The sequence below is a fragment of the Macaca nemestrina genome, chromosome 1 (genome assembly GCF_043159975.1).
Source record: "Macaca nemestrina isolate mMacNem1 chromosome 1, mMacNem.hap1, whole genome shotgun sequence".
Taxonomy (NCBI): Eukaryota; Metazoa; Chordata; class Mammalia; order Primates; family Cercopithecidae; genus Macaca; species Macaca nemestrina.
In genome coordinates, this window is record NC_092125.1 from 13790666 (window position 1) to 13812125 (window position 21460).

The 21460-nt window shown below is 44.7% G+C and overlaps 1 protein-coding gene across 3 annotated transcripts in view; it reads right to left on the bottom strand.

The window, feature by feature from the left end:
• Positions 1 to 6004, bottom strand: part of LOC105474604 (tubulin folding cofactor E) — a 69363-nt gene extending 63359 nt beyond the window's left edge. For all 3 annotated transcript variants that reach the window (XM_011729402.3, XM_011729401.3, XM_011729404.3), the window contains exon 1: positions 5860 to 6004. In XM_011729402.3, coding sequence (XP_011727704.1) covers positions 5860 to 5959 — 100 coding nt within the window. In that variant the 5' untranslated portion in view covers positions 5960 to 6004. The remainder of the gene's footprint in view (positions 1 to 5859) is intronic.
• Positions 6005 to 21460: the final 15456 nt, after the last annotated feature.

The window sequence follows — 21460 nt, forward strand, 5'->3', positions numbered from 1 at the left end:
ATTAGCAACCTTAATTCCATCTATAATTCTAATTCCCCTTTGCCATGTAACCTAAGAAAATCAGAGGTTCTGGGGATATCGTTGGGAGGCTATTATTCTGCCCACCACAGTGTATCATCTTTATTCCGCCTACACTGTTTAAGATATAACACTTTTTAAATGTTTGTATGATGCTATCACAGGAAATCATATCTCCAGTTACAAGAAGCCATTTGCAAAACATTAGTACATACTGCATTTCTTTCCGGTTTTTTGTTTTTGTTTTGTTTTGTTTTGTTTTGTTTTTGAGACAGTCTTACTCTGTCACCCAGGCTGGAATGGAGTGATGCCATTTCATCTCAGTGCAACTTCCTCCTCCAATGTTCAAGCGATTCTGCTGTCTCAGCCTCCCAAGTAGCTGGGGCTACAGGAGTGCGCCACAACACCCAGCTAATTTTTTTTGCATTTTTAGTAGAGACAGGGTTTCAACATGTTGGTCAGGCTGGTCTCGAACTCCTGACTTCAAGTGATCTACAGCCTTGGCTTCCAAAGTGCTGGGATTACAGGCATGAGCCACCATGCCCAGCCTGCATTTCTTTTTAAAAGTAATTTTTTAAATGTTTATTTACAACAATAAGCACAATCAACTCGTCTAAGTGCTTTAAACATCTGATTTAGTTGTCATAACAGCCCTACGACATCCAGTGAAGTAACTGCAGAAATTATTACTAAATCTATGTTCGATTTCTCTGCATCTTAGTACCAATCCCAAAAGATGACCTCTAAAAGAAATGCGAGCCAGGTGCGGTGGCTCACACCTGTAATCCCAGCATTTTGGGAGGCCAAGACGGGTGGATTATAAGGTCAGGTGTTTGAGACCAGCCTGGCCAACATGGTGAAACCCTGTCTCTACTAAAAAAAACATGCAAAAATAGCTGTGTGTGGTGGCAGGTGCCTGTAGTCCCAATTACTCGGGAGACTGGGGCAGGAGAATCCCTTGAACTCAGGAGGCAGAGGTTACAGTGAGCTGAGATCGTGCCATTGCACTCCAGCCTGGGCAACAAGAACGAAACTCCACCTCAAAAAAAAAAAAAAAAATGCTTACATTTATAGTAGCTCCCTCTCTGCAAAATTACAATTTTCAAGGGGGAGAAAAGCACTTACCTGATAAAACATGCATGGAGAAAGTGTCACATTCACAGGCAATTGAATAAATAAAAATCAAATAATATGTACCACTTCATATTTGCTAAACTATCATTAAAAAACTTTTATCTATATTACTGTACTAGTGATATGCCACCCTGTCTTCAAGAATTGGGACTTCTCTCCCAAGAGCTGGAAGAACGGCTTTTGGCAGATAGCCCTCAACTGTCTGCCTTCTTGTGGAATTGTCTACTGTAGAAAGCATCTTGCCCAAGGGCACACCCCCTTCCTAGGGTCAACAGAACCCAGTGACAGGTCATCACAAACATATAATGATCCAGCCCCCCATCTCAACTAGAAAAGACTCTGAAAGGCCATTGTATCTTCAGAGCACCCAAAGGGGACAGCTGAAATATTTGTTGAGGCTGCACCATAGCCCAGCTTAGCCCTCTGCCCAACCTTGCTTACTCTCTTTCCTCTTTCATGAGTACTGGTCCCAAAGTACTTGCTAATAAACTTTCTGAACACTAAACTTCCTAAGTGTAAATCTCTAGCTCAGTCTGCTTCCCAGAAAATGTGAACATTGGAAATTTCCAAGTACTGGACATTGATTGACTTGCAGACAACAATTTAGCAACATATATCAAGAACATGAGAATATTCACATTCTTTAGAAGTAACAGAGTAGGGCCAGGTGCAGTGGCTCATGCCTATAATCCCAGCACTTTGGGAGGCTGGGGCAGGCAGATCACCTAAGGTTAGGAATTTGAGACCAGCCTGGCCAATATGGTGAAACCCTGACTCTACTAAAAATACAAAAATTGGCCGGGCGCGGTGGCTCAAGCCTGTAATCCCAGCACTTTGGGAGGCCGAGACGGGCGGATCACGAGGTCAGGAGATCGAGACCATCCTGGCTGACACAGTGAAACCCCGTCTCTACTAAAAAATACAAAAAAAAAAACTAGCCGGGCGAGGTGGCGGGCGCCTGTAGTCCCAGCTACTCAGGAGGCTGAGGCAGGAGAATGGCGTGAACCCGGGAGGCGGAGCTTGCAGTGAGCCAAGATCACGCCACTGCACTCCAGCCTGGGCGGCAGAGCGAGACTCTGTCTCAAAAAAAAAAAAAAAATAAAAATACAAAAATTAGCTGGGTATGGTGGCGGGTGCCTATAATCCCAGCTACTCGGGAGGCTGAGGCAGGAGAATCACTTGAACCTGGGAGGCAGAGGTTGCAGTGAGCCGAGATCATGCCATTGCACTCCAGCTTGGGCGACAAGAGTGAGACTCCATCTCAAAAAAAAAAAAAAGTAACAGAGTAGAAAGGGCATGGGCAATGAAGGATAGATTCAAATCCCAACTCTGCTACATAAAAGTTTTGAGACCTGAGACTTGGTCTTCTTGTCTATAAACATGGGAATCATAACATCTATATTTTAAAGTTGTTATTGTAATATTCAAAGTTGAGAGTATGCTTTCAAGTGTCTGGTATACAGTAATTATTCATTAAACATTACTTTCTCTTCCCATTTACAAATAATAATACCAGGAAAGAAAAAACCCTAGCCAGATTAAGTATATGTTAAAGACGTCCACAGCCTCCATGAAGGCAGAGACCACATGTATCTTGTTCAGTGGTTTTCACCAAACCTTATTGTACCTCAGAATCCCCTGGAGTAGTCATTTTTATTTCTTTACTTTCCTATTAAACTTGTTTTCACTTTACGGACTCACCCTGAATTCTTTCTTGTGCGAGATTCAAGAACCCTCTCTTGGAGTCTGGATTGAGACCCCTTTCCTATAACATCTTTCTGGGGACCACTGAAGGGACTATAGTGCGCAAACCCCTGATCCAAAGGCTAACTTTGGGTAAGTGGTAGGGTCCAGTAACATCTTTCTAGTGAACCACAGAAGGGACAATACTGAAGAAACCCCCTGACCCAAAGGAAATAGACTGCAGCACTGACTGGCTGACTTGGAAGTCAAGGAAACTTCTTTTGAGCTATTTCCAGCTTTCAACAATTGAGTAGGCTGGGCATGGTGGCTCATGCCTATAATCTCAGCACTTTGGGAGGCCAAGGCAGGCAGAGCACCTGAGGTCAGGAGTTGGAGACCAGCCTGGACAACATGGTGAAACTCAGTCTCTACGAAAAATATAAAAATTAGCCAGGCATAGTGACAGGCACCCAACTACTCAGGAGGCTGAGGCTGGAGAATTGTTTGAACTCAGGAGGCGAAGGTTGCAGTGAGTCAAGATCACGCCACTGCACTCCAGCCTGGGTGACAAGGGCAAAACTCCTTCTCAAAAAAAAAAAGTAAAAATAAAAATTGAGTGAAGTATATTCTTGTAAAGTAAATTTGGAGCATATTTGTTTCCTCTACCTGATTCCTCCAGAATTTGCAAACTATTTTTAAGTATTCTTAATTTATGACAATATAGTTATTTGCATAAGTGCAGTAAGAATCTGTTTCCCCCCCTTTTTTTTTTTTTTTAGATGGAGTCCTGCTCCAGGCTAGAGTGCAGTGGCACAATCTCGGCTCACTACAACCTCCGCCTCCCGGGTTCAAGCAATTCACCTACCTCAGCCTCCCAAGTAGCTGGGACTACAGGCATGCACCACCACACCCGGATAATTGTTTGTATTTTCAGTAGAGACAGGGTTTCACCATGTTGGCAGGCTGGTCTCAAACCCTTGACCTCGGGTGATCCACCTGCCTCGCCTCCCAAAGTGCTGGGATTACAGGCATGAGCCACTGCACCTGGCCAAGAATCTGTTTTCTTTTGTAACAGGACACAATTGGAAAACCTGGTTATTTTACCAAGGTTTTAACTGGAATGGCATGCTTTCCTTTAAGGAAACAAACTTGACTTGTAAAGCCTTAGTAAAAGCCACTTGGGAAAACATCTCAAACCTTGCCTCCACAGTCTCTATACAGGCTTCCTGACCTGGGGGAAGTAAAAAATGTCGCTTTCTCACAGGCCCAGGAGCCCAAATTTATCTTGGGAGCCCAAGAGGAGAGGAATTTACTCAACTCATAGATATTTGATGGTACAAACTCATGCTGGGCTCAGCTTTAAAAAAGTCTTATCTGAGGTTCTTTCTATGGGACAGAGTTCCATCAAAGCCAATTTAAAAACAGCTTACATGAAAAATAATTATTCTTGCTGCACTTTATACAAATAATCAGGTCAACTATAATAAAGCAAATCAGTCTTATCATGATTTGTCTTTAGTAAAAATTGGAAACTAGAGAGAAAAATTATGTTTCAAAACTATGGAGCATTTGTTATCAGATTCTAGTCTCATTAGTTGTTTTTAAGTTTGCTTCTTCCGCGCCGGGCGCGGTGGCTCACGCCTGTAATCCCAGCACTTTGGGAGGCTGAGGTGGGCGGATCACGAGGTCAGGAGATCGAGACCATCCTGGCTAACACAGTGAAACCCCGTCTCTACTAAAAAATACAAAAAACTAGCCGGGCGCGGTGGCGGCGCCTGTAGTCCCAGCTACTCGGGAGGCTGAGGCGGGAGAATGGCGTGAACCCGGGAGGCGGAGCTTGCAGTGAGCTGAGATTGCACCACTGCACTCCAGCCTGGGCAACAGAGCAAGACTCCGTCTCAAAAAAAAAAAAAAAAGTTTGCTTCTTCAACTTAGGCTAACCCTGTTTATTCCTGTGAATCAACTGGTGATCTCTGGCTGCAGCTCAGAAGAAACAAGAGGGATGGGTAAAGTAAAAATATGGATAAATATTCTAATCCTGGGTACATTGCAATCAGCTAGTAAACCCATATCAGCTTGGTTCCAGCAGTTGCCCACTTCATAGAAAGCCATCTTATTGGCCGGGCACAGTGGCTCACACCTGTAATCCCAGCACTTTGGGAGGCTGAGGTGGGTGATTTACCTGAGGTCAGGAGTTCGAGACCAGCCTGACCAACATGGAGAAACCCTGTCTCCACTAAAAATTCAAAATTAGCTGGGTGTGGTGGCACATGCCTGTAATCCCAGCTACTCAGGAGACTGAGGCAGGAGAATCGCTTAAACCCAGGAGGCGGAGGTTGTGGTAAGCCAACATCGCACCACTGCACTTCAGCCTGAACAACAAGAGCGAAACTCTGTCTCAAAATACACAGAAAACTCAAATTTTTGTGGTCTAAGACTTATGAGTAAGTCTACTATGTTATTATTTACTCTAAAAACTAGAAATTAACATCCAAAAATGAGGAACAATTAAACAAACTATATACTACACTAAATGTAATCATTAAGAAATATGCAAAATAAAAAAAAGAAATATGCAAAATAATGCTGTAGAAACATAGGTAAATTTATACAAAAAATAAGTTTAAAAAAAGGTAACAAAAAATTGCAATGTGTATCAATTTAAACTATATTAGATACCTACACACATGGATTAATGACAAAAGAAATTTCAAAAAAATTACTTGAGGTTTATGAGGTTTCAAGACTTTTAGCTGTTTATAATAGTTTCCTCAGAAGATATTTTAAGGTTGATTTCATATAAGATAGCAACACTAAATAATTAAATCGCATATAATTAAACAAAATCACAGATACAACAGGCTACTGTCACCCAAATAAAACTGGATATGGGAAGCATCTATAAATTAGGTGTTAATTTCATCAAAATTTGTGATATAAAGTGCCATTGAGAAGCTTACACAGAAATAGCTGCAAAATACACACACGCACACATACACGCACAGACACACAATAATTACTTACCTGCCACAGGAGGGACGACACCAGCAAAACGTACTGTTGCATGTTCTCCATTAACTTCAACTCTTCGACCAATGACATCCGGTGTCAAAGTGTCACTCATTATAATATATCCAGAATCCAAAATATGAGAAGAAAATACAACAATCTAGGAAGAAAAATACAACACTGATAAGAACTTAATACAATTCCTTTAAAGGAAATTTTTTTTTTTTTTTTGAGGCACAGTCTCACTCTGTCGCCCAGGCTGGAGTGCAGAAGCGCAATCTCGGCTCACTGAAACCTCCACCTCCCTGGTTCAAGCAATTCCCCTGCCTCAGCCTCCCAAGTAGCTAGGATTACAGAACTCGCCACCATGCCTGTTTAATTGTTTTGTATTGTTAGTAGAGACGGGGTTTCACCATGTACAGGCATGAGCCACTGCGCCCGGCCTAAAAATGTGTTTTTAGGAGTCGTCAGCACAGAGTTTATAACTGATAGCGTGAAAGTAGATGAGAATGAAAGGGTATCAACTAGAAAGAAAAGGGTATCAGCTAGAAAGAAAAGGGGATCAATGACAGAATCCTGCAAAAACATAATAGTTAAGAAAGAAGGAAGAAATCCCTAAGAATTCGGAGAAAGAAAAAACAGAAAAGAAAAAAGAAGAGCAGCTACCTGATGCCTTGGAATCCAAGGGACAGAGTTTAAAGCAGGAATAATCAAACAACAGTATCAGATGTTGCAGAGAGAGCCTGTGAGACTAGGGCTTAAAAATCTGTGTTCCTTTTGCAAGAACAAATATACCATATTTGTTAATTTCCATACCTTCATCTTTGTCTAAATAAAACTCACTTCCTTTTTTTCTTTTTTTTTTTCTTGAGACAGAGTCTCGCTCTGTCACCCAGGCTGGAGTGCAGTGGCACGACCTCTGCTAACTGCAAACTCTGCCTGCTGGGTTCAAGCAATTCTCCTGCCTCAGCCTCCCAAGTAACTGGGATTACAGGCACACGCCACCACACACATGCCACCACACCCAGCTAACTTTTGTATTTTTAGTAAAGACAGTGTTTCACCATGTTGGCCAGGCTGGTCTCGAACTCCTGACCTCAAGTGATCCACCTGCCTCAGTCTCCCAAAATGCTGGAATTACAGGCATCAACCACCATGCCCGGCCCAAATAAAACTCACTTTCTATTTTAAAAAGCTAGCAATGTTGGCTGGGCACGGTTGTTCATGCCTGTAATCTCAGCACTTTGGGAGGCCAAGGCAGGCAGATCATCTGAGGTCAGGAATTCGAGACCAGCCTGGGCAACATAGTGAAACTTATCTCTACCAAAAAAAACACACAAAAAAGGCACGTCTGTAGTCCCAGCTACTTGGGAAGCTGAAATGGGAGGATCATGTGAGCCCAGAAGATCGAGGCTGCAGTAAGCCAAGATCATGCCACTGTGCTCCAGCCTAGGCAACAGAGCTACAGCCTGTCTCAAAACAAACAAACAAAAAAACACAAATAAAAGATAACAGTGTTGAAGTACAAGGATTTTTAAACAACCACAAGTTACACGACTATTGAACAAAGTATTTTTCTATTTTAATATTACCATATATAATATGTGCACAAAACAAAAAACATATGCTATTACATGCCGTCTGGGGTTATAATTACATTATTGACAGTCGGGCACGGTGGCTCATGCCTGTAATCTCAGCACTTTGGGAGGCTGAGGCAGGCGGATCACCTGAGGTCGGGAGTTCAAGACCAGCCTGACCAACATGGAGAAACCCCATCTCTACTAAAAATACAAAATTAACCAGGCGTGGTGGCACATGCCTGTCATCCCAGCTACTCGGGAGGCTGAGGCAGGAGAATCGCTTGAACCAAGGAGGCAGAGGTTGCCATGAGCCAAGATTGCGCCATTGCACTCTAGCCTGGGCAAAAAAAAACTCCGTCTCAAAAAAAAAAAAACTGACTACCCGCAAACTCCATTGGTATATAGATATTTGAGGCCTTTGGTATTATTACCTCTCCACCTTTATGGTTTTTTTATTTTTATTTTTTTTAAGAACAGGTAGACGGCCGGGAGTGGTGTCTCATGTCTGTAAATCCAGCACTTTGAGAGGCCAAGGCGGGTGGATCACGAGGTCAGATATTCGAGACCAGCTTGACCAACATGGTGAAACCCTGTGTCTACCAAAAATACAAAAATTAGCCAGGCATGGTGGTGTGTGCCTGTAATCCCAGCTACTCAGGAGGCTGAGGCAGGAGAATCGCTTGAACCCAGGAGGCAAAGGTTGCAGTGAGCCAAGATCGAGCCATGCACTTCAGCCTGGGCAACAGAGCAAGACTCCATCTCAAAAAAAAAAGAATAGGTAGACATTTCCTGTTACTGGAGTTGTCTGTTACATTTGATCTGCTATTTCCATATTACAGAATAATCTAAGCATTTCAATCTCACATTATGATTTTATTAAGTTTCAGCATAAGGTCCCAATCAGGTCCTCAAATATTTTGTAAAAACAATAACATTAGGCTGGGCACGGTGGCTCACACCTGTAATCCCAGCATTTTGGGAGGCCAAGGCGCGTGGATCACAAGGTCAAGAGATCGAGACCATCCCAGCGAACAGGGTGAAACCCCGTCTCTACTAAAAATACAAAAAAGTTAGTTGGACGTGGTAGCGCACCGCCTGTAGTCCCAGCTACTTGGCCGCCTGAGGCGGAAGAATCACTTGAATGCAGGAGGCGGGGGTTGCAGTGAGCCAAGATCATGCCACTGCACTCCAGCCTGGTGACAGAGCAAGATTCATCTCACGAAAAACAAACAAACAAACAAAATCATTTTTCCCAATTGTTGTGAAAAGAATCCTACTTTCAATATGGAGCTGAATTTTGTCTATTTAAATAAAGGAGGGCAGGGCCATTGGGAAGGGGGCCAGGATCCAGATCTAAACCTGCTCAGTAGCGTTGAAAAGCAAAAGAGAAATGATCTCCAAGTCCATAGTTGGTGAGAAAAGTCAAAGCAGTTTAGATGAATTTTTTTTTTTTTTTTTGAGACGGAGTCTTACTCTGTTGCTCAGGCTGGAGTATAATGGTGTGCAATCTCAGCTTATCGCAACTTCCATCTCCTGGGTTCAAGCGATTCTTCTGCCTCAGCCTCCTGAGTAACTGGAATTACAGGCGGCCGCCACCAGGTCCAGCTAATTTTTGTATTTTTAGTAGAGATGCGATTTCACATATTGTCCAGGCTGGTCTCAAACTCCTGACCTCAAGTGATCTGCCCACCTCAGCCTCCAAGTGTTGGGATTACAGGTGTGAGCCAATGAGCCGACCAGTTTAGATGATCTGATGGTAGGATCGACATACAGGTCAGACCAGGTATGGGGAATTTATGTTTTTAGTAAACTAAGAGGTCTGGCCAGAGACACAGCACTACCCAAAAACCTGTGCTCAGATTCAGAGCTCTAGTCCCTAAGAAGAGAGACTAATAAAATGACTGCAGAACTCCATTCCTACAAGAAATTAAAGTATTAGGCCAAATCTTGGCTCCATGAACTAGAATGTATAGGGATTATCTAAACCCAGAAACTCACAAGGCCCCACAGTCTGAAGCTCTTTCCAGCTGGGGCTCAGCTTAAGGGTACTACCATATCACCCTGCAGATCAGGCTAACAGTGAGAATGGCTTGGTAAGAAGAAGCGGGCAGCCATCAATGGGTAGTAAAACCAGGGAGTGTAATAGCAGGAATGAGGATTGAAGACACTAGGAAGCCATTCTCATTATTAATAACATCTGTAAGTAACTCATGAATTCCTTCACATGCTTGATCCTATTCAATCTCCAGTAATATATATTTTTTTCGTTCCTATCTGTATGCTGTGCCCACAGACAGGACCAATGAGATCATTAAGTATAAGATCTAAGGTCAGTAATTAACAGTCTCCGTGTCAAGTCAGGTTTTTTTGTTTGTTTGTTTTGAGACGAGTCTCGCTCTGTTACCCAGGCTGGAGTGCAGTGGCACAATCTCAGCTCACTGCGACCTCCGCCTCCCAGGTTCAAGTGATTCTCCCACCTTAGCCTCCTGAGGAGCTGGGATTATAGGCATGCGCCACCAAGCCTAACTAATTTTGTATTTTTTTTTTTTTTTAGTAGAGACAGGGTTTCATGTTATTGGTCAGGCTGGTCTCGAACTCCTGACCTCAGGTGATTCACCCATCTCGGCCTTCCAAAGTTCGTGGGCCTCCCAACTAAAAATACAAAGTGCTGGGATTACAGGCGTGAACCTCTGCGCCCGGCCTCAAGTCAGTATTTTTGATGATCCTGTCTAGTCTCTGAATGTTTCTAATAATGTCTTTCTTGATACCATGATCTTTTGTGAAGACCTAGAAACTGGATCCATGTCTTGGTGACCTATGCCTTAGTTCCAAAGCCTTTACCCTCTTCTTCTAGCTAGTAACCAATGGGTCCCTGTTTCCTGAAGTTAGACCTACGTGATGCTGTTACTGGCCCACTCTGTACCCTTATTGCCTGTTGCTGGGACAATCACTTTGATCACTCCCCCACCCCCAGCCCCATTTTAGTATCCAGTCAAAATGACCTGCAGTCAGCTGCTGCCTAGTTAAATTCTCTCTTATGGACTGCACTGGGCCCTCTCCTAATCACCTGAATGTGAGTGGCATGTTGCTCTTCTTAGGCCTATCTGGGTGCTAACTAAGGCTTGGTTAAGATGGAATGACTTTTTAAAATACACACACTTGCTAACTAATGAAGACAGCCCACTTAAATGTTGGAGTGACTCTACTTGTTATTGTTCTTTAAAAACACAAAATTTACATCTCTAGGCCGGTGCGGTGGCTCATGCCTGTAATCCAAGGCCGGAGGCCAAGGCGGGTAGACCATGAGATCAGGAGATCGAGACCATCCTGGCTAACACAGTGAAACCCCATCTCTACTAAAAATACAAAACATTAGCCGGGTGTGGTGGCGGGCGCCTGTAGTCCCAGCTACTTGGGAGGCTGAGGCAGGAGAATGATGTGAACCCAGGAGGCAGAGCTTGCAGTGGGCCAAGATCACACCACTGCACTCCAGCTTGGGCAACAGAGCAAGACTCCATCTCAAAAAAAAAAAAGAAAAGAAAAGAAATCTACATCTCTATCATTTTCACCTAGTAATTTTCTACTACTGCTCTGTGTAGCTACAGAAAATCAATATATTCCCTTTCTCGGCCAACATTTAAATGTGGAAGGCCGGCTGGGCACGGTAGCTCACACCTGTAATCCCAGCACTTTGGGAGGCCAAGGTGCATGAATCACCTGAGGTCAGGAGTTCGAGACCAGCCTGGCCAACATAGTGAAACCCGTCTCTACTAAAAATACAAAAATTAGCCAGGTGTGGTGGTGGATGCCTGTAATCCCAGCTCCTAGGGAAGCTGAGGCAGGAAAATCGCTTGAATCCGGGAGGCAGAGGTTGCAGTGAGCCGAGATCACGCTATTACACTCCAGCCTTGGTGACAGAGGGAGATTCGGTCCCAAAAAATAAATAAATAAATATGGAAGTCCATTTGTTACCATTTCTGCTATCCCTGCTTCCTGTCTTCATCTCCCAAACCTCTCTACCAGGATACACATTTCTAGCTCCTTAAACCCTCCTTATAGCATTCCAGTTTTCCTCCGTTAACTGATTTACTGATTCCATGCTTAAATTGCAATACCTAGAACTGAAAACCACATTCCAGATATGGCCTGACCTGCATGTGGGGTACAATGGTCTGAAAAGCATTCATTTAACAGTGTAGGCCAGGCAAAGTGGCTCACACCTGTAATCCCAATACTTTGGGAGGCCGAGGCGAGTGGATCATCTGAGGTCAGGAGTTCGAGGTCAGCCTGGCCAACATGGTGAAACCTGTCTCTACTAAAAATACAAACATTAGCCAGGCATGGTGGCAAACACCTGCAATCCCAGCTACTCAGAAGGCTTGAACCCGAGAGGTGGAGGTTGCAGTGAGTGAAAGTGTGCCACTGCATTCCAGCCTGGGCAACAAAGCAAGACTCAGTCTCAAAAAAATAAATAAAATTTAAAATTTTAAAAAATAAAAATATGAAAATTAGCCGGGCATGGTGGTGGGTGCCTATAATCCCAGCTACTTGGGAGACTGAGGCACAAGAATCGCTTGAACCCAGGAGGCGGAGGTTGCAGTGAGCTGAGATCGTGCCACTGCACTCCAGACTGGGCCACAGAGTGAGACTCCGTCTCAGAGAAAAAAAAAATGTAGACGTTACGTTCATTTTTTTCTGTCCCTTTCATGGGAAAGACTGTTGCTTACTATTAAGGTTGCAATGAAAGAAACTCCAAAGCCATTTCTGACTTATTACCATTTTCTGATCATAAAATTTAAATGTTTAAATTTCACTACAATTATATTACCCTAAAAATGAGGTTTTTTTTACCAGTTTTAAGAGCCCTTTCAAAATTTTCATTAACATGTAAGCAGAATTTTACTACAACTGAGACATATAATTTGTTCTACTTCTTTTATTAACTTTTTAAAAAATAAGGTAGGGTCTCACTATGTTATTGAGGCTGGCCTTTAACTCCTGGGCTCAAGCAATCCTCCTGAGAATTCCCAAAGTGCTGGGATTACAGGTTTGAGCCACCTCAACTAGCCATATTAACATTTGTCCATGAACATTTTTCTATACAACCACAGAGTCAACACATTAATCATCTCAATATTCAAGTATGAAACCACAATTTACTTAATAATTTCTCTCTCTCTCTCTCTCTTTTTTTTTTTTTTTTGTGAGATGGAGTCTTGCTCTGTTGCCGAGGCTGGAGTGCAGTGGTGCAAACTCGGCTCACTGCAACCTCCGCCTCACGGGTTCATGCCATTCTCCTGCCTCAGCCTCCTGAGTAGCTGGGACTGCAGGCACCCGCCACCACACCTGGTTAATTTTTGGTATTTTTAGTAGAGACGGGGTTTCACTGTGTTAACCAGGATGGTCTCGATCTCCTGACCCCATGATCCGCCCACCTCAGCTTCCAAAGTGCTGAGATTACAGGCGAGAGCCACCGTGCCCGGCCTCTCTCTCTCTCTCTTTTCTATTGGTAGAGAAGGGAATCTCTCTATGCTGCCCAGGTTGGTCTCAAACTGCTGGCTTCAAGTGATTCTCAGCCTTCCAAAGTGCTGGGATTACAGGTGTGAACCACCACACCCAGCCAATCATTTCTCTAATGCTGTTTACTACTCCAAAGAAAACAGCTAAAAACAGCTTTGATTTTTAAAATGTTACCTTATGAAGTATTTCCTTGGGAAAAATTCTTTTTTTTTTGAGACAGAGTCTCGCTCTGTTGCCCGGGCTGGAGTGCAGTGGCCGGATCTCAGCTCACTGCAAGCTCCGCCTCCCGGGTTCACGCCATTCTCCTGCCTCAGCCTCCCGAGTAGCTGGGACTACAGGCGCCCACCACCGCGCCCGGCTAATTTTTTGTATTTTTTAGTAGAGACGGGGTTTCACCGTGTTAACCAGGATGGTCTCGATCTCCTGACCTCGTGATCCGCCCGTCTCGGCCTCCCAAAGTGCTGGGATTACAGGCTTGAGCCACCGCGCCCGGCCGGGAAAAATTCTTGAGATAGATAAATACGTTTAAGGTTCTACAAAGCCAGGCAGGAGCAGTGGCTCACACCTGTAATCCCAATACTTTGGGAGGCCAAGGCAGGAGGATCATCTGAGGTCAGGAATTTGAGAGCAGCCTGGCCACTATGGTGAAATCAATCCCATTTCAACTAAAAATACAAAAATTAGCCAGGTGAGGTGGAGCACATCTGTAATCCCAGCTATTCGGGAGGCTAAGGCAAGGAGAATTGCATGAACCTGGGAGGTGGAGGTTGCAGTGAGCCAAGGATGAACCACTGCACTCTAGCCTGGTTGACAGAGCGAGACTCTGTCTCAAAAAAAAAAAAAATACTACATCCAAGTAGACATTCTTGCACTACTTCTTAGTCTAAATCGATTTTTTTTTTTTTTTTTTTTTGAGATGGAGTCTCATTCTGTTGCCCCAGGCTGGAGTGCAGTGGTGCAATATCGGCTCACTGCAAGCTCCGCCTCCTGGGTTCACACCATTCTCCTGCCTCAGCCTCCCGAGTAGCTGGGACTACAGGTGCCTCCTGCCACCACGCCTAGTTAAGTTTTGTATTTTTAGTAGAGACAGGGTTTCACCACATTGGCCAGGATGGGCTCGATCTCTTAACCTCAGGATCCGCCCGCCTTGGCCTCCCAAAGTGCTGGGACTACAGGAGTGAGCCACGGTGCCCAGCCTACTCCCATAATATTTTATATATAGAAAAGCAAAGACATTTTTTCTTTCTTTACACAACTGAAAGCCTACTATACAGGTGGTTCTATTCCTCACCTTTTCATTCAATAATATATCCTAGAGATTTACCCAAAGCTATGACAAGAGATTTTAATTTGGGGGGGAATATAGTATTTGAATAGATATACCATAATATACTTAACCAGTCTTCAAACTGAAGGATATTTAGTTAATACCAAGTTCTTGCTATCACAAACAATATTGAAGAAATTACGCCTACACGTTTATCTTCCTATATCTGTAGGAAAGTTTCTCAAAACTGGTATTGCTGAGTCAAAAAGTATGTGCATGTTAAATGTTAATAGCTAATGCTAGGCCGGGTGCGGTGGCTCAAGCCTGTAATTCCAGCACTTTGGGAGGCCGAGGCGGGTGGATCACGAGGTCAGGAGATCGAGACTATCCTGGCTAACATGGTGAAACCCCGTCTCTACTAAAAATACAAAAAACTAGCCGGGCGTGGTGGCGGGCGCCTGTAGTCTCAGCTACTTGGGAGGCTGAGGCGGGAGAATGGCGTGAACCCGGGAGGCGGAGCTTGCAGTGAGCCGAGATCACGCCACTGCACTCCAGCCTGGGAGACACAGCGAGACTCCGTCTCAAAAAAAAAAAAAAAAAGCTAATGCTAAATGTTCCTTTATAATGGCTATATCAACTTACCCTGCTATCAGCAGTGTATAAACTCCTGTATTCTTACAACCTGGCCTTCATAATGTATTAATAAAATTTTGAGGCTGGGTGCCATGGCTCACGCCTGTAATTCCAACACTTTGGAAGGCCGAGGCAGGCGGATCACGAGGTCAGGAGACCGAGACCATCCTGGCTAACATGGTGAAACCCTGTCTCTATTAAAAATACAAAAAATTAGCAGGGCGTAGCGACAGGCGCCTGTAGTCCCAGCTACTGGGGGGGCTGAGGCAGGAGAATGGCATGAACCCGGGAGCAGAGGTTGCAGCGAGCCGAGACTGTGCCACTGCGCTCCAGCCTGGGGGACAGAGTGAGACTCCGTCTCAAAAAAAAAAAAAAAAAATTTTTGATGGTCAGTCTAATGAATAAAATATGTAGTTCATTTCCATTTCCATTTATGAACCAGCTGTTAATATACTTTGTGCGTTTCCTACTGGTTTATTGACCTTTTTCTTATCAATCTGCTTTTAAAATCTAAACTCAGTCTATTTCCTAGATCACTATAGACTTGAACAACTGGGCTCATGCAATCCTCCTGCTTCAGCCTCCCTAATCACTAGGCGGGGCAGGCATGTGCCACCACGCCCAGCTAAATTTTTTTTTTTTTTTTTTTTGAGACTTGTCGCCCAGGCTGGGGTGCAAAGGTGCGATCTCAGTTCACTGCAACCTCCGCCTCCTGGGCTCAAGGGATTCTTCTATCTCAGCCTCCCACGTAGCTGGAATTACAGGCACCCAGCACCATGCCTGGCTAATTTTTTGTATTTTTAGTAGAGAGGGGGTTTCACCATGTTGGCCAGGCTGGTCACAAACTCCCGACCTCAGGTGATCCACCCGCCTCCCAAAGTGCTGGGATTACAGGCATGAGCCAGGACGAGAGACCTCCTATATGATAAGGTAACTAAATAATTCTTCAAATAAAATAATTTGAAAAGAATAGAGGCCAAATTCGTTGGCGCATACCAGTAATCCCAGCACTTTGGGAGGCCAAAGCAGGCAGATCACGTCAGGTCAGGAGATCGAGACCAGCTTGGCACACATGGTGAAATCCCGTCTCTACTAAAAATACAAAAATTAGCCAGGTGTGGTGGCCCACGCCTGTAATCCCAGCTACTCAGGAGGCTGGGCAGGAGAATTATGATTATAATCCTTCCCCTCCTGGGTTCAAGCAATTCTTCTGCCTCCGCCTCCACAGCACTTAGGAGTACAGGCGCCCACCACCATGCCCAGCTAATTTTTGTATTTTTAGTACAGACGGGGTTTCTCTATGTTGGCCAGGTTGGTCTCAAACTCTTGACTTCCAGTGATCCACCCGCCTTGGCCTCCCAAACTGTATCTCACATAATTTTAAGGAGCTTCTACAAAAACTTTAGGCATTTTCCAAAGAAACTGAAGGCATGTCTTCTCTCTAAAACACCAATGACCTAAATGTGTACCAAACCCACAATTTTATGACAAAACTATACAAATGAGAACATAGAAAAGTAACTAACAGGCCGGGTGCGGTGGCTCACATCTGTAATCCCAGCACTTTGGGAGGCCGAGGTGGGCAGATCACGAGGTCAGGAGATCGAGACCATCCTGGCTAACACGGTGAAACCCCATCTCTACTAAAAATACAAAAAAATTAGCCGGGCTTGGTGGCGGCACCTGTAGTCCCAGCTACTCGGGAGGCTGAGGCAGGAGAATGGCGTGAACCCAGGAGGCAGAGCTTGCAGTGAACCAAGATCGCACCACTATACTCCAGCCTGGGCAACAGAGCAAGACTCCGCCTCAAAAAAAAAAAAAAAGTAACTAACAAACCAATTAGTCTGTGACTTTTCTTTACACTTACAAATACCATCAAATTTTCTAAAATCACTTCTCCACAAATTCATTCCAGCTACTAAAATAATCACTGGCAAAGAATGATGTTTTCCCTCTCTGGTAACCTCTATCTACTTTCTGGGTAATATTCATCTCACACCTAACAATATCTCTATCATACTGATTTCAAATTGTCTATCACATGGCATGTCATATGATGATAAGCACAAGGATAATGAGTGCAATGGAAATGTTAAAGATGGCGGTCGCTTGTCAGAGTAGGCCTTACTGAGAAGAAAATAGTCCCCACAATATGAGAGAGGTAAAAAACTGAGCCATGTGGACATATGAGGGAAAGGAATAGCAAGTGCAAATATCCTAAGGCTAGGATGCACTTGAGGAAGCCATACAATAGAGCAAACAGGAGACTAAAACAACATGAGATCAGAAGTGAAGCAGGGCTAGGTCACATAGGACCTTCGATGAATAATCCACTCTAAAGACTTTGGCTTTTTTGTTTTTTTTCTTGAGACTGAGTTTTGCCCTTGTTGCCCAGGCTGGAGTGCAATGGGACGATCTCGGCTCACTGTAACCTCCTCCCCCACCCCCCAGAGTTCAAGCGATTCTCCTGCCTCAGCCTCCCTAGTAGCTTGGACTACAGGCGCATGCCACCACTCCCAAGTAATTTTTTGTATCTTTTTGGTAGAGACAGGGTTTCGCCACTTTGCCCAGGCTGGTCTCGAACACTTGACCTCAGGTGATCCACCCGCCTTGGCCTCCCAAAGTGCCAGGATTATAGGCTTATTAACCCACTGTGCCACTTTTTTTTTTTTTTTTTTTTTGAGGCGGAGTCTTGCTCTGTCACCAGGCTGGAGTGCAGTGACATGAACTCGGCTCACTGCAACCTCCACTCCTCTCTTCCCCCGCCTCCCACCGGGTTCAAGTGATTCTCCTGCCTCAGCCTCCCGAGTAGCTGAGATTACAGGCACGCACCACCATGCCTGGCTAATTTTATTTTTAGTAGAGACGGTTTTTCACCATGTTGGCTAGGATGGTCTTGATCTCTTGACCTCGTGATCCACCCGCCTCGGCCTCCCAAAGTGCTAGGATTACAGGCATGAGCCACCACGTCCAGCCAACTTTGGCTTTTACTCTGGGTGAAATGTGTAGTCCTTGGAGGATTTTTGGGAGAAAAGAGATAAATTTTTTTTTAAAGGATCAATCGAAATGCTGTGATGCAAACAGACTAAAAGAGGAAAGAGCAGAAACTACTGCAGTAATTCAAGTGAGAGACAATGTAACTTGAACAAGTGAAGGTGATGAGAAGAACTTGGGAGTGTGGACAGATTTTGAAGATGGAGAGTCCATAGGATTTGCTGATATACATGAAAGAGATTAATCAGGGATGATGCCAAAGATTTTGATCTGAACAAATATTTCAGTGGTGACAATGAATGTAAATCCAATAAACCTGCTAGTCAAAAGGCAGGCTGGGCCAGGCACCGTAGCTCACACCTGTAGTAGCCAGGTGTTTGAAACCAGCCTGGCCAACATGGCGAAACCCCGTCTCTACTACAAATACAAAAAAAAAAAAAAAATTAGCTGGGCATGGTGGCACACACCTGTCATCCCAGCTACTCGGGAGGCTGAGGTGGGAGAATTGCTTGAACCTGGGAGGCGTGGTTGCAGTGAGCTGAGATTGGGCCACTGCACACCAGCCCGGGTAACAGAGCAAGACTCCATATCAAAAAAAAAAAAAAAAGCAGGCTGTCCACTTAGATTGAAAAAAAAAAAAAAAAAAACCCAGAGATGTGCTGTTTACAACAGTATATAAAATATAAGCATACAGAAAAGTTAAAACTTAATATGAAAAACGTTTTGAAGCAAATATCAAAAGACAGCAGCTGTGGCTAAATTAATGACAGAGAAAAGAAAAGTCTTCTCTCTTCATCTCTACCTCCACTAACTTTCTCTAACAGTTTGGCAATTTGTTAATTCTGTCTTCCCGCCAGGACTGCTTCTCTGAGGACAAGGCTGTCACACCGTCATTTGGATCCACCCACAACTGAGAACAGTCCCCATGTGGTAGTAAACACCAAGTAAAAATAGTCACTTCAGGCCGGGCGCGGTGGCTCACGCCTGTAATCTCAGCACTTTGGGAGGCTGAGACGGGTGGATCCCCTGAGGTCAGGAGTTCGAGAGCAGCCTGGCCAACATGGAGAAACCCCGTCTCTACTAAAAATACAAAAATTAGCCGAGCGTGGGGGCGGGCGCCTGTAATCCCAGCTACTCGGGAGGCTGAGGCAGGAGAATCGCTTGAACCCGGGAGGCGGAGGTTGCAGTGAGCCGAGATCGCCGCACTGCACTCCAGCCTGGGCGACAGAGCAAGACTGTCCCAAAAGAACAAACGAACAGTTACTTTAAGTGCTCTCCACCTACTTAACGTTATTTCTCTGTCATCACCAATGTTAACTGATTCGGCAGGACGGAGCTGTTCCTCTAAGAGGACACCTTGTAAAAGTCGTTGGTCGCCTGTACCATTTTCACCTCTTCCAAAGTGACATGGCAATTCTCTGAAAGAAGCTTAAAATGCGAAGGATCACGTGCGGTTACTCCTAAACAAGGCCTTCCAGAAGGGGCAGGGCGGCCCCAACCCAGCCGGCTGGACCTCCTCCCAGCACACATGCACTCCCTTCGGGCCCGCACTTCTGGGCTGGTTCAAAGCCGCACGGAACAGGCAACGCCCGGCTATGGCAATCTGGGAAGATTCCAGGAAAGGAAGAAAAGGCAAAGAGCAGTGCAGGGTGACGCACCGGCCAGGAATGCTCGTTCCGGAAGCTCCCGAACCTCTGAAGCTCACCTGCCCGCGGAGACTCCAAGTGTTCGGAGCAGCTGCCCCTCCAGCGCACTGCACAGCAGCGAAGCTTTAGGCTCTGGCCAGAAGTGCTGTAGGAAGTCCCGCCTCCACCGGAGTGAGCTACGGCTGCCGGAGCATAGACGAGAATGTCAACGACAGTATTGGAGGCGAGAGGAGTGGTCAACCCACCCAAGCCCCGCCTCTGAGCGGGGGCCCAAGCGATTTCCCAGTGCTGAAACCTGGGATGACAGAGCCGCCCAGGAACGCGCGTGTTTCAGTTTAGTAGGTACCACGGAAGTGAGTTACAAATCCTGTAAGAGGTTCAGTTCCATGTGTATTGAGAGCCTACCACGTAGGCAGCATGCGGTGGTCAAAGAGAAGAATATAGTGTTAATGCCTCCAAAACTAAAAAAAAAAAAAAAAAAAAAATTACCTAGTTAAAGCGTAAGGCAGAATGAAAGTAAATGCAGTGATAGAAAAAATAATAGAAAAGCAACTATCCTAGACATGTTAATTTCTGTTGAAACGCCTTCGCAAAATTTTGACAGTAAGAGAAATCTGACATGGTTTACTCCCATCTTGCTTCTAGCCTCACAGGTTGGCTGTCTTTGCTCATTCCTGGGTACAGGACAAGCTAACTTTGCGAGAAATTTAGTTTATAGTTTAAATGATAATAACCCTTCCCCAAAACTGCCCTTTTAAAACTAAATGAAAGGCCACCAAGTTAGGAGGATGAGAGGGTCCTGAATTCTTCTAAGTTGTAATTGTAGTTAAATGATTACCACCCATTATTCCTCAGGTAACAAATTCGCATCTTCCCCAATTATTCCTGCAGATAACATCACTGTTGTAGAACCTAAGATTGGCCTTTTGAGATGTCTTTTCAGGTTTTTGCATTTCTGACAAGTGGATGGCCCCACCCTGACTCACCAACCTGGACCCCCCACCCACGAACAAACTCAGTGCAAGGGGACAGCTTCTACTTCTTACGATTTCACCTCTGACCCAACCAATCAGCACTCCCCATTCCCTGGCCCCCGTACCTGTCAAACTATCTGAAAAACCCCCTAACATCTGAGCCTTTGGTGAGATGGATTTGAGTAATAAATGTCTCCCACGGGGCACGGCCAGCCTCGTGTCAATTAAACTTTCTTTACTGCAATGCCATGGTTTCTGTCAATTAATTTTGTTTATGCAGCAGGCAGAAAGAACCCGTTGGTGGATACCACAGAGTCCACAACAAGAGCAGTTTGGGTAGAGTGAGTGTTAGCATTCCAAAAGCAGACTGAAGTGAGGTGAAGTGGAAAGGAAATTGAGGGAGCAAAGTCAAATGACTCTTCCAAGAAGTGACCTTCTAATTGTCATATTAAATGGACATAAACAGTCAGTATCCTGCTGGATGTCTCTACTGCTTTATACTTTGATACTTCACTCCTTGGAAATAGAAACTAGATATTACAGTGATTGTTTTTTCTTTGGAAGAGGGGATTACAAACCACACTGGAAATTTGATAAAGGCTGTCTACCTACACACAAATTTTGCATATGATTTCAAGGATTGATTAATCCTTTGAAGCCCATGAATAGGCCTCAAAGGAGTCTATGGATCCCAAATTAAGACTCTCCTCAGCAGGGCACGGTGGCTCACACCTATAATCCCAGCATTTTGGGAGGCAGAGGCAAGCAGATCATTTGAGCTCAAGAGTTCAAGACTAGTCTGGGCAATGTGGCGAAACCCTGTCTCTAAAAAAATACAAAAATTAGCCAGGCATAGTGGCAGGTGCCTGCAGTCCCAGCTATTCAGGAGGTTGAATTGGGAGAATCTCTTGAGCAGGGGAGACAGAGGTTGCAGTGAGCTGAAATCTCAACATTGCACTCCAACCTGGGCAATAGAGTGAGACCCTGTCTCAAAAAAGA